The sequence below is a fragment of the Carassius auratus genome, chromosome 5 (genome assembly GCF_003368295.1).
Source record: "Carassius auratus strain Wakin chromosome 5, ASM336829v1, whole genome shotgun sequence".
Taxonomy (NCBI): Eukaryota; Metazoa; Chordata; class Actinopteri; order Cypriniformes; family Cyprinidae; genus Carassius; species Carassius auratus.
In genome coordinates this window covers 11,336,719-11,350,622 of record NC_039247.1, presented here as the reverse complement: position 1 = coordinate 11,350,622, position 13,904 = coordinate 11,336,719, and the positions used below count along the sequence as shown (strand labels likewise).

The 13,904-nt window shown below is 37.0% G+C and overlaps 1 protein-coding gene across 1 annotated transcript; it reads left to right on the top strand.

Moving 5' to 3' along the window:
* Positions 1-955: 955 nt before the first annotated feature.
* Positions 956-13,417, top strand: LOC113075384 (F-box/WD repeat-containing protein 2-like). Its single transcript, XM_026248088.1, has 7 exons — positions 956-1,414; positions 2,021-2,530; positions 4,469-4,663; positions 4,820-4,953; positions 5,079-5,165; positions 11,272-11,441; positions 11,722-13,417. Exons 2-7 carry the CDS (start codon positions 2,041-2,043, stop codon positions 12,011-12,013), a joined length of 1,368 nt encoding a protein of 455 aa, XP_026103873.1. The 5' UTR covers positions 956-1,414; positions 2,021-2,040; the 3' UTR covers positions 12,014-13,417.
* The last annotated feature ends 487 nt before the right edge of the window (positions 13,418-13,904 follow it).

Here is a 13,904-nt window from a genome sequence, read left to right as displayed (position 1 = left end):
TCTCTCTTTTTTTTTTTTTTTCAAATATAATTAATTACTCCAACGAACCGTTCGGTATACATAATGCGTACCGCGTACCGAACCGAAAGCGTCGTACCGAACGGTTCAATACGAATACGCGTATCGTTACACCCCTAATATATATATATATATATATATATATATATATATATATATATATATATATATATATATTATACATTGTATGGAGGCCTGTGTGTGTATGTGTGTACAGATAGATACATCAAAACATCCTAAATATATATATTTATGTATGTTTCCAGCATTGATAATAATAAGGAATGTTTAAAATTACAAAATTTAGCTGTCATGATCAGATTAATTTACTATATATGTATATATGTGTGTGTGTGTGTGTGTATACACACACACACACACACACACACATACATATATACACATATGTACACATATTTACACACACACACACACACACACACGACCACACATACATACATATATATATATATATATATATATATATATATATATGTATATTAAAAGTTATTTTATAATAATATTTTGCAATAGTACGGTTTTGATCCAGACAGCATAGGGAGACTAGGCTACTTTTAAAGCACGTTTTTAAAAAAAAAAAATATTTTAAATCTTACCAAACTCAAAACTATGTTATATAGGAACTACAACGAATTTACGAAATTAATATATATATTTAAGCCACCCAGCCATTGATCGTCATTGAAACGTCACAGTTTGTTGGTAAAGTGTGCCCCCTGTTGACCATCAAACGACGTGCGCTACATAAACAATTTAAATACATCTATAATATTAAGCTACAACATCATATGAGGGTCATGCATAATCACTCACAGTATTTTTCATACAGTATCAAAGGAGTCCAAACTCGTTCAGTGTCATGTTTTGAAAAGTGACAGTCGCTGGACACTCCCCCCAGCTTCCTCCCGCTTCCTCATCCCGCGACTTCCTGTCGCTGTAATTCCTCAGTGCTAACGGAGAGGCTCCCTATTTTATCCTAGCTAGCTAACTTCACAAACAGAAAAATAATAACAATAAATGTACTATAAATTATCGTATGATATTACGTTTCAGAATAATACAGCTGTTAAAATGTAAACGAATAGAGAGCTAATTCATTTTCTTTATCAAATCGTTTCCGTTAGATTCATATTATTGAATGTTATAATGCTAGTTCAGGACTCTACAGATTTGCCTAACGGCAGCTAGCAGGGAGTTTTACTGTGTTTTTTTGTGTTTTTGTCGCTAAAACTAGATCGTCACCCGACAAGGACACATTGTCACTCAGCTGCAGAAATCAAACTTTTCTTTTTGTAGAGCGATATCGATTTGCGTTGACACCTGTTAGCTAGCGCGGCTAGCTAGCGCTCTCCTCGCACTGATTCTACTGGAAATGGTGAGTGATTCTTGTCTTCTCTATTTAAGTGTTAACGTTGAGGTCGGGTTAATAAGATACATTATTATTGAATAGTTACTGTCCTGTTCTTGAGAATGAGTTAGCCAAAAAATAATTGTTTTATCAAGTGTCTGGCCTTCAGCTAGCGAATGTGTTTTAGCAGGTGTGTTTGGAAACCGGAGAGCTGTTCGGTTACATGACAGCTTGTCAGTTTCTGTGCAGCAACCTGTGTTAGTATGTCAGCCAAGTAATCATGGAGATCTCACGTTTTTGTCTGTGAGGCACTCTGTATCTTTGGCCGTCGAATTTTGGTTCTTCAGTTAAATGAGTTCCTCTACATTCTGTTTTATACGGTTTAAAGCAATGCAGATTACATGAACATTACTCAAAGGTTGCATAAGAGTGAAAAGTGGTCGTTTTCTCTGATCGCATCCAATATGTAATCTGAAAGTGTGTTTTTTTTGTTTTTTTTTTATACTTGTGTTGCTCTTGATGTAGCTATTGTAGTATTGTTTTTGCTCTCTATAAAATGCACTGTGTATCCCACATCATTGTTTTTCAGATGCATTGCAGTTAGTCTGATCTGAGTGGTTTATGTGTCTACAGGTAGACGCCCTCATGTGCCCATGGAAAAGGCGGCTTTCGAGGGGTGGCTGGAGTCAGTTTCTACCACCTTCCTGGCGCTAAGTGACCAGCAGCGCAACCAATCGCTGGACCACCTCATCTCACTGAGCAGTGCCTCCCAACTGCGACACCTGTCCAATAGGCTGGAAGCGCTGCTGAAGCGGGATTTCCTGCGCCTGCTGCCGTTAGAGCTGGCCTTCTACCTGCTCCGCTGGCTGGACCCCCAAACCCTGCTCACCTGCTGTCTGGTGTGCAAGCAGTGGAATAAAGTCATCAATGCCTGCACAGAAGTGTGGCAGAGTGTGTGTCAAGACCTTGGCTGGCGCATTGATGAGTCCATCCAGGATGCGACTCACTGGAAAGGTGTTTATCTAAAGGCCAAACTGCGCATGAAGCAGCTAAGGGAGGAGGATGCTTTTGAGACCAGCTCTCTCATTGGACACAGTGCTCGGGTATATGCTCTCTACTATCGGGAGGGGCTCCTCTGCACAGGTGCATTACTTTTATAGTTGTCTTTCTTTGTGTTGTGGTGAAAAGGAGGTCTGTTGTGATGTTAAAGTTGGCTTGAAATTCCTATCCCTATATTATTTCTAAATGCATCTATTTGATGTTGTTGTGAATGATTAATCTAAGCATATGTTTCTGCATTTAGCTAATTATTTTTATCTAGTTTCTATCGCTCAATTCTCCAGAGAAGCACCTGGCTTATTTAATCCTTTCCACCACTACCCCTTTTTTATTTTTTTATTTACACCTCTAGCTTGCATTCAGATCTTCCTCCATCCAATCAACTATCGGTGAATAGAACAAAGACATTTTTCAATAGTCTGTTTCTCTCTGTTGTACGTCACAATAACAAACAACAAAGAAAAGATTTGTCGCAAATGCTGTTTTCTCCCCTACATGAGCTCAATTTTCTGTTAGAGAGTTCATGTGCTCCTTATGGATTCATCTCAGTGATAGTGATAGTTACTGGGCTCCAGACTAACATTTGAGAGCAGTGGCACCAGCACTACTAAGTTCTACAGATGGTTGCACCAGGAGCAGATTTGGTAGCTCTTGGTTGTGGTGTGTGGGTATTAAAATTATTTCTAATAATATTACATGTTTATTGGTAATACACATTTGACTGTAAAGCACTGAGCTTGAGTTTACGAAGACGCATACAAAATGTACTTTTATTAATAACATCAACATGCAAAATCCATTTGTTACATAGAAAATCTACATATTCTACTCTTATTAAGAGTTCCATTATTCTTCTATAGTATTATGCAGAACTGACAGATAACTTGAGCGATTATAAAAGTTTTTTTCTTTTCTTTTTTTTTTCTTCAAGGCACTTTGTGACTTTTCTTACTTCATTCATACACAAAATAATTGTGCAAAATGTTGACAAAATTTGATTTGATCAACCCTGAAATGAACAATGTAATAACGTTCGACTATTTTTGTTACAAGACCATAGTTGTAGTTGGCGTTACTAGTTTTGGTTTTGTTTTGTGATGTATTTCAGATTCAGCACTATTTGACCTGTTTATAACAGAGAATTCTGTGCAGAATTTGAATGCAATACTTAGGGATGCACGATAATATCGGCACAATATCGGTATCGGCCGATAAAAGCTTAAAATGACCATTATCGGTATCGGCCGATATGAATATTTCTGCCGATGAGCCAAACCGATATTCTCCAAGTGAAATAATTGACCTGTTTTTCAGATGTGAATGTCTGTCTACATTTGTAAAATAATAAATTTATGGTAAAATCAGTACAGAAGAGATACATGGATTTCTCTTCAGTAAAATTAAAGTTTAAATATATCAGTATATATTTGTATATATATCGATATCGGCATCGGCCAAAATTATTTTGAAAATATCGGCATATCGAATATCGGCCAAAATCCAATATCGTGCATCCCTAGCAATACTGGTTCATGAGTAAACATGTCTAAGCTTGGACCAGTTTGCTTGTGCTTTGTAGCACTCAATTATTGGTATGAGCTGATAAATGGTTTGCTATGCGCAGCTCAAATAAATAGCGTGGTTTTGTTTGCGGTTTGATGTTTTTATCATATGCAGTGCTTATGAGTTGGACAATGCTGTGGTTGCACCAGTGCGACTGCTTACAAAATGTAGTCACACTGGCAGAAAAATTATTGCAAATTGTCTGGAGCCCTGTTTTGTTAATCTGAAGTGAATAGTAGTTGGTGGATTTAAAGCTATACTATGTTGGTTTTTACAGACTGAACTGAATATGGCTGTTGTTTTGTTCTGTTTTCGAAGCCATATTTGCTCTATGCCACTAAAGCAACACTTCTTTTGTGAGGGAAACTAAGCGATCAAATTCATTTGGTTTAGTGGTCAAGCATGGGTAAATGACTTAAGATATTACTTGTTTTAAATGAAGATGATCCTTTCCCTTAGGTTCTGATGACCTGTCAGCCAAATTATGGGATGTCCGCACAGGGCAGTGCATTTACGGCATCCAGACCCACACTTGTGCAACTGTCAAATTTGATGAGCAGAAACTGGTAACAGGGTCTTTTGACAACACCATTGCATGCTGGGAATGGAGCACTGGAGCCAAAATCCAGCAATTTCGAGGACATACTGGGGCGGGTTGGTGTCAAGTTCTCAACATTTTTTCCAGCTAGTAACACAAAGAAAATTAATGTTAATGTTTATGTCTATTTTGTCAGTACAGTCCTTCATGGTTGTGTTCATGACATCAAGACATGGCTTATTCATAATCCAAAAGATTTGCTGTTGTTGCAGTATTCAGCATTGACTACAATGATGAGTTGGACACCCTGGTCAGCGGCTCAGCAGACTTCACTGTAAAAGTCTGGTCCCTGTCTTCAGGAACCTGTGTCAACACTTTCACTGGGCACACAGAGTGGGTCACCAAGGTAAGACTCCTGCCCAGATTTTATGGTGCAATATTCTAGTGTATTATTATTATTATTATTTTTATTTTGGAGTTATAGATCAGTTTTCCTAACTGCACCTATATGATACATCTGTGCTTGTTTAGGTGCACCTTCAAAAAAGCCAAGTGGAATCCATGATGCACAGTCCTGGAGACTACATACTACTGAGTGTTGATAAGTATGAAATAAAGGTAATGTAAATCAAAGTATTCTTAAATTCCTTGAATTCCATTTTTTTTTTTCAAATTGTTGTTCATTGTGGAGTTTAAAACAATTAAACACAAAGGGGTCCTAAAGTTAATCACATGTTTTCGTTGTTGCATTTAGGCTTATGTTTGCTAAAAGATTTCACTATAAAAATGCTATTGCAGTACCTATTGAAATTTTTTTTTCTGGGGAAATGGAAGAAGAAAAAAGTAACAAATAATCCTATTCTAAGTAATTAACTTTTTTTTTTCAATGAATCACACTGAAAACATGAGTGTAGGATGGCACAGAGAGAGTTTGTAAATATACTGTACAATGTTTATACTGTAATAAAAGCAGTCATCTGTACTAAAAGAAAATTTGGATTACGATGAAATTATCCAACATCTTAAAGGGTTAGCTCACCCAAAAATGAAAATTAGCCTGTTTTACTCACCCTCGAGACATCCTAAGTATATATGACTTTCTTTCAGACGAATCCAGTTGAAGTTGTATAAAAATTTTTCCTTGCTATTCAAAGCTCTATTGTTGCAGTCTGCAGGTGTTTCAGTTGAACAGTCCACAATTCATCGAATAAAGCATGTGCATCCATGGTAAAAAAAATCTCTCGCTATCAGTATCTGTCATATGCAGAAGCCGTTCAGGCGGATGACGTAGGGCGTCGGCATCGAGTGATTAATGACGAATGGAGTTAGAGAACAAAACAACACGCTGGTCAAACCAAGGATTTGTAAAAAAAAAAAAAAAAAAATGTCAGAGAATTTCAATATAAACCAAACTAAAGTAAGGAAACTTTGTTTCCTTTGCTCCTATAAACAAGCTCGCGAGACTAGCAAATCTCAGAGGCGCACACGCTGCACATACATTCTGCATCACCCACCGGAATTCCTTCCGCATATGACAAGATACACAATGCACGATTTTTAATATAACTGGAAAGAAGAAAGTCATATATACCTAGGATGCTTTGAGGGTGAGTAAAACACAGGCTAATTTTCATTTTTTGGGTGAACTAACCCTTTAAATTCAAAACCCAGACAGCTATAACTTTAAAATAGACACCATTCAATCAAGGTTATTACGCCGCCTTCACACTGGCAGTTGAAATCTGCTCCGTAATACGCAATACTCCCCCAGTGGACGTCGTACTACACCGCTGAAAAGCTTCGGAAGCGAGTAGAACAAAAATGGCGGAGAGATTAGAACGATAGATGTTGTCTGTATCTGAATGTGCATGTCAGGTCAGCTAAATGTGATATAGTGGTATATAGGGCTGCAACAACCCTGCACTCGAGCGAGAGAGACCGAGTGTGTCCGAGAGCGGGGGGCACGATATTTATTTATTAATTTTAATTGTATTAAATGCCCTTATAATGTTAGAAAATCATGAAAATAAAAAAATTACATGACAACTTATCGTTATAAAATCATTATTTATTTTATTAAACGTTATGAATTCCAGTTTGTTTATCAGTACCATAGCAACGCCAACTTCCGCTGGAATTGTCGGATAGGAACCGTCCGTAGCTTTTTGCAAGAGTTCAATTTTTTGAACACATCCGGATGACCAACGGACACAATTTTTTTTGCACCGCACTCGTTCGGACCCGGTTCATAGCCATTCGCATGCGGTCTGCGAAACTCCATAGGAAATGAATGACTTCCGGCCGTTTCGTATGGGAGCTGATTTCAACTGCCAGTGTGAAGGCGGCGTTAGGGGTGCTCCGATCACAATCGGCCGATCGTTAATGCGCATCTCGTCAGTAAAGCCGGTTCTCTAATCAGCGGTTAATTCCATCAGGTGCGTGATTTCACATAGAGCAGCTGTTACTACACAGAGCCGTTGTTAATAGAGAAGATGCGCAAATCCACTTCATTTTCAGCGTTTTTTGGCGCATCTTCTCAGTTAACTATCGGCCGATCGTGATCGGAGCACCCCTAAAGGTTATATGGGGTAATTGTTTTTTTGTTTTTGTCTGACAGGGTTTGTGGCAGGGTTATGCAGTATTTGCAATGCATCATTTATGAGCAATATATTATCTGGAATATACATCTAAACTGAACTTTTGTGTTTAACTTAAGTGAGAATTTCCACAGCAGGATGGGTGAGGGTTTTGTTTAGGGATATATGTCACTCCTGAAACTGCATGTACAGGGTACGTGGCCGTTGGTCCTGTTAGCAGCACGAATATCAAAACTTGTATTCAGATTCTGAATGTATTATATGTAGCCATTTAATCACAAAAAAAAAGTCTCTCACTTCTCTATCACAATCTCACAATGTTCCATTATAATCAGTGAAGATTTTGTTCATGTCTACAACACCTTGTTACAATGAGAGGATTTGGCAGTATTTAGCAGGGATTTGATGTTTCCGTATAAATACTGATTTCCGGGATTGCGCATCAGGCACACCGTCATCGTCATCCAACTGGAATACTGGCATCCTCAGCTTTCTGCCTCACTCAGCGTGACCAAAATCGCAACATTGCATTATCTTTAAGACCAAGATTTAATGGCTTAAAACAGTACAAATGTCTTACTTGATTATAAGTAATGTTAGAACAAAGTGTCCACTTAAATCTTAAGTGTCTACTCATTCTTTCTTGTCCTTGGCCGATCACATGCCTGATGCAGGATAAAATCTGTTGTTTAGAGGTGAGTGAATTCTTAGTAACTTGAACAAAATGGCCAATCACAGGTGTTCAAGAAATCAATAGATATGTATTTGACATATGGCTACATTGCTCATTGCTAAGAAAACACATAAATGGAAATGTTTTATGCTTTCCAGAGTACAAACACAAATATGCACTGGATTCTTTACCAAATCTGTTTTGCCAGTGTCCTATTAACTGAGGGAGCTTTTGACTGTGTGAGAAAATGGACGTGTGGCGTGAGAAAAGTGTCAGTTGCATGAATCACGTGCTGAATGTGTTGAGAATTGGCAGCCCAGTCAGATAAATAGATATATAGCTTTGCTAATTTTATATCATCATTTTAAGCAGGGGTGCTAGCTTTCTATCTGACAGGGCTGCCAACTGCTGAATCACACATTTGTCTTGAGACTCAGTTGAGAATGTTTTCATGTTTTACATACATTTTCTCATGCAGTGAAAAGCACCCTCAAATGAAAGAAAGAGCAACCTTGGTTGAAACTGTAATAATAGCATGTTGTGGAAAGATTTGGCAGATTCTCCAGTGCATATGTGTTTGCGCCCTGGAGAGCTCATATGTTTCTATTTATAACATATTTTTGTAGCATTGAGCAATGTAGCCAGACATATCTGTTTATTTCTTGTACATGCAGAAAAATTTCCGGAGTGATGTATAAATGCTTCATCCCTCATATACATGCAGGATTCACTTTTTTAAATGGCAATGATTGAGATAAACAGCAGCAAATATAATTTGTCTAAAGCGATATGTATTAACCAGTGTAAATTGTTAGATTTGATAGATTAACCCCTTATCTGTCACCCCACATTTTTGAACATAGACGATAGAAGATGATCAGCATATTATAACAGAAGAAAAATCATTAAAAAAAAATGGAATTATGTAAATGTTATAGAAGTTTAAATGTACTGTTAAGAAAAGTACTGTATGATTTATTTATATAAAATACTTTACAAAATAGTTTTTAATCCAAAATGGTTATAAACTTAAACCCATATGTCTAATTACGTTGTGTTCCAAATTTAAAGTTGATATTAAAAAAATGTGTAGGTTCCAATGCAATTTTGTTTAGGCGTTACACTGAAAACAGTCACCTGGTGACACCCAAACTCCACTGAATTTTTTTATGCCTTTTTCTGTCACAAATGTATACATTTCTTTCTCAATAATACTTATATTACCAAATATGTAAAAAATGTATAATTTATAAATGTATAAAAATGATAAAAATAACCACAAATAGGGAATATTTAGACTGACCTTTCCAAAGATATGTATTTTGTCAAGATTATAAAAAGTTTTTTATTCTAAAAGATCGTAATACATTTTGTAATGACACCCCCAACCTAGGGGGAGAAGTCCTCTAAAAGATTTTGAAGTACCATTTCCATAGTAACCCAATGCCAGATTTCAAAATGTTTTTTACACTATGAATTTTGAGATTTGAAGCTTTCAAATAATATTTGATTTATGATGATTACTAAAACGAGATATGGAAATAGGCAATGAAAAAATGACTTTTTGTGACACAGGTCAGAACTTTTGTTATGATGTAGATTTGTTATGATGTAGAAGCCCACTCTTTTCGTAAATTAATCTATTACTATTCCCACATAATTTGCAACAAAAAACAGAGATAAAATGGCTATTTAGGAGTCTTGGACCTTTCCAACGATATATAGTTTGACATGATTAGATGAGGATTTAATGGTAATATATTTAATTAACCTTGGCCATCCCGCCAGCAGGACAGTGACCATTAAAGGTTAATGCTTGGATTACTAATAGATTATTTGAAAAATATGTGGTTTCATATCAAAATATTTTTGAAATGCAGTTGCAGTTATTTATAAAAGTAATTGTAAATCTTGCAATACCCTCTCTGTACATTGCTATTCTTATTGTAGTGAAGTTTGCAACATTTATTCTACAAACTGTTATAATAAAAACACAAGTCTACTACTCATGACTATACTAGGCCAGTCCAGATGTCAAACAAAACTCTCCTGACTTGTTTTGCACTACAGCGCCACTCTGGTCAAACAGTATTATTGCAGGCCCTTACATTAGGTTACATTCAAGAAATTAACAGATATATCTGTGATTGGCTACATTGCGCAATACTACAAAATGTTCATTTTAAATATACATTTTTGATGCTTTCTAGAGTGCAAACACAAAAATGTGCTGGATCAATTTTGCCAATATCATATATTACAGTTTTAACTGAGGGTCCTTCTGACTCTGTTAGAAAATGGTCGTGTGGCATTAGAACAGTGTCAATTGTGTGAGTCTCATGCTGAATGCATGAGAGTTGGCAGCCCATTTGTACATTTGTATGCCTATTTACAATTGTCCAGGCCTGGCTCTACGGGGGTGCTAAGCAAAGCACATTCAGTTGAAAGGCTAGAACGTAGTCATTGTGCAGTGTGAAGAGATTCATTGATTATAATTTTGTGAGATTGCGATGAACTGAAGTAAGTGACTGACAAGTGATTATAAAGGGACTGCTCTTTGTGAATTCCTAGTCTAGGCTATAGATTCAGTCATAATTTATATTTTATATATGCATTAATTCAAAGGCATTCATTATTTGAATATAGGGTTAATTTTTAGTGGTGCTAAGAGGACTACCGACTACACAAATGAATTTTATGCATGTATTTTTGATACGAGCCATTGCTTACACGTCTACTCTTTACGTCTACTCTACGTCTACTCTAACTGTACAATTAGTTGAAACCATTCCATTTAGACATGGAGACATAAATGTGTCTCCTCAAAAGTAATAGAAACTCGATCTTCAAATCCTGCACTACATGAAAAAAAAAACAGAGCTCACATCACCAAAAGCAACCCAGTGTGAGATTAATGTTGAAAAGACATCCAGTTGACATAAAAGTTAGTTGGCTATCCGGAGACAATATAACACTCTACCATCTTTGGGAGGAGCAAAATTCAGATGATGTTCAACAACCTGATGCATTTACACAGACATATGTGTCACAAACCACCTCCTGAAGTGTTTTGTGCGATCAAATTGTAATCCATTTCCAATGCGGACCAGTCCATCTCTTTTTTTTTATTATTTTTTTTATTGAGTCGGCCCACCCACCAACTACTTACTATATCCGCAACTGCTGGAATCCACATAATTGGTGCTAATGTGACCGCATCTTTTACGGAATCCAAAAAAACTCCCACACTGGCAAACTAACTAGTGCTAGTAGAGGTCTTGCTTGTGCCTGTGATCTCCTCAGACATGATTTTGTACTGCAGCAGTAGATAAACAACGTTGGCATCTTTTTCTCCATTTCATGCAGGTGGAAACCAGTGTTAAGGTGCAATACTGTGCTTGAGTGTCAACCAACCTGTTGGATTCAATATTCATCTGATTCTGTTTATCCATAGGTGTGGCCAATTGGCCGTGAGATCAACTGTAAGTGCTTAAAGACTCTATCCGTATCAGAAGACCGCAGTGTCTGCTTGCAGCCGCGATTACAGTTTGACGGCCGGTACATTGTCTGTAGTTCAGACTTGGGCATATACCAGTGGGACTTTGCAAGTTTTGATGTCATCAGGTACATTCATTTCTGCCGATTAATTGTTTAACTGAGCTGCCAATAACCCTGCTGAATCAACTGTTCTCTGAATGTTCCAATATTTTTATTTAGAGTGCAAACTAGGTTTTTTTTACAAATATTTATTTTTCCATTTAAATCCATAAGTTGAAATGGAGAACTTTTATGAAATATTTGGCACTATTTATCAATCATAAATCAAATAAGCAGATCTATGTATTGTTTTAACAAAAGATTAGCATTTTTCTTTTTTTATTTACTGATTGTTTTATATTCACAGAGTCATCAAGCCACAGCAGGACCCCTCCAACTTCTCTCTGCTTAGTTTCGGTGAGGTGTTTGCTCTGCTCTTTGACAACCACCACCTCTATGTTATGGACTTGAGGACTGAGGTCACTGTGGGTCGCTGGCCACTGCCAGCCTACCGCAAATCCAAGCGTGGCTCTAGTTTCTTACCGGGCGTCACCTCCTGGCTCAATGGACTGGACGGCAAGAACGATGCGGGCCTGGTGTTTGCCACCAGCATGCCCGACCATAGCATTCATCTGGTTCTTTGGAGAGAGAATGGGTAGAAAGGCAGAGGAGGTTAATACTAGCCCTGAGCTTTGAAAGCAGGTGGGACTTTTACAAACATAAAAAAAAGAAAAAAGGGTGCTTTCAATTTGGAAAATATTACAGCCAACCCAGTTAGATAATGCATGGACCAAAGTGTTTTTCCCCTCCTCGCCTTTGTTGCCATTCGCATTAGGGATTCACTCTTGCTTCAGTTTCTTTCTTAGTCACTGGTAAACTACGAATTCAACACAGTACAATCTATAGAAAAGAAGACGGCTGGAGATTTACAGTTCAGGCCATAGTTTCTCTCCATAATGTGAACAATCCAAGGTTGTTGTTAGTTGAAGATTAAGGAGAGATTTCCGCTGAACTTCAGAGTTTCGTTCCTTTTGATTTCACACTAGTGAGGGATAGTGAAGTGCTATAGCACAACTAGAGCACAGATCGCTTCACGGCAAGCATGAACAGTTGGCGTGTTTTTAAAGCGCAATCACTAAGATTGACAATGAAGTAATTTGTTTTGTTACCTTTTCAACAAATTTGCGTTTCTTTACACGTCAAGAATTTTCTTTTGGACACAGAGATGTTGCCTTGAATCTGTGATTTCCTATTGAAGAAATTGAATTTGCAGACCTCTGCATCTATAGGCGCTGGCTTGCGGCCCAAATATATGGGTTGGTCCTTTTACTGAGTTTTCAACCAAATGGCTTTTGTTTGTATGAAGGTCATTCAGAAGTGGCTTCTCGTTGTTACTGACCCTTGGTTTTATTTTTCATTCAGTTTATTGGTCGTGTGCCTTTGTTTTAACACTTAACTGCATTTGCATTTACAGCGCGTCACATTTTGAAGTCCAGTCCTCCCTCAATGACAATGAAAGAAGAATACATTTTATGTTTTTTGTTTTTTAACCTAATGAAATTGATACTGTAAGAATTAGTCTTACCGCTATTAGGCCAGACTAGATCACACAAAAGTGTTTCTTGTGAATCTCATTGAATGTTCATTTTTAATCTTTATTTTTAAAGAGTGATCTTATTTTTTGCATAATCCAGGACTAACCAGCCTTTGTCACTTTATGAAGCTGCTTCTGTAGTTCTGTATATCCCACTGGGACATAGTTCAATATAGCTTTTTATTTTCTCAAACCATCAAAACTAAGTATTTTGGGTTTATAGTTTAATGTATTTTTCATCTTGCTCACACATTTCAGAGGATAGAAAGTGGGTAACATTTAGATTAAATGAAAATATCATTGGGGGTTATGATGTCTGTATGCACCGCTCGTGTGTTACTTCACTGAAATGGAAACTCACAGACAGTAATGGCATCCATCCATCATTAGCAAATTTCAGGTCTGTGGTTTGTATAACAAAATAACATGCTGTCTTAAAAATAAACGACAGTAGCTAATGATAGAAGTTGACTTTCTTTTGACTACTAATGTTTGCCTTTTTTCCTTATGTGGCATATCCAGATATCAGGTTTGTCAGCATGATATCATATTTCATATCTCATAATGTAATGTCACAGCCTTATTATAACCAGAAATACAGGAGCCTTTCTCTTGCTAGGAGAAGCATGTCCTGGATTTATTCAGTTTGCACACTAGAGGGCGATGTTGCTATATATATATATATATATATATATATATATATATATATATATATATGCACACACACACACTATTGCTCAAAGTTTCTGAAAAGGTGTTCTTTTGTGTTTAATAGATGAAAAATAATCTATGCATTTTAATTTCTGGGTGAAGACGTATGTATAACAAAATTATTTAGAGCTTGTATACATTTTAGCGTCATTCCCACAGTTTGACGCTCTCCTTACAAGCTGTCTGATCTCAGTTTCCCCTCCTCTTGCTCAATTGTCTCAGCTAATTTATATTCCCCCCTTCTT

What these genes read in the sequence shown, in the direction of transcription:
- LOC113075384 (XM_026248088.1), top strand. Translation starts at nt 2,041, where the DNA reads ATGGAAAAGGCGGCTTTCGAGGGGTGGCTGGAGTCAGTTTCTACCACC. An exon ending in TCGAGGACATACTGGGGCGG is followed by an intron (nt 4,664 to 4,819) that starts GTTGGTGTCAAG and finishes CTGTTGTTGCAG; the next exon opens with TATTCAGCATTGACTACAAT. An exon ending in TTGATAAGTATGAAATAAAG is followed by an intron (nt 5,166 to 11,271) that starts GTAATGTAAATC and finishes GTTTATCCATAG; the next exon opens with GTGTGGCCAATTGGCCGTGA.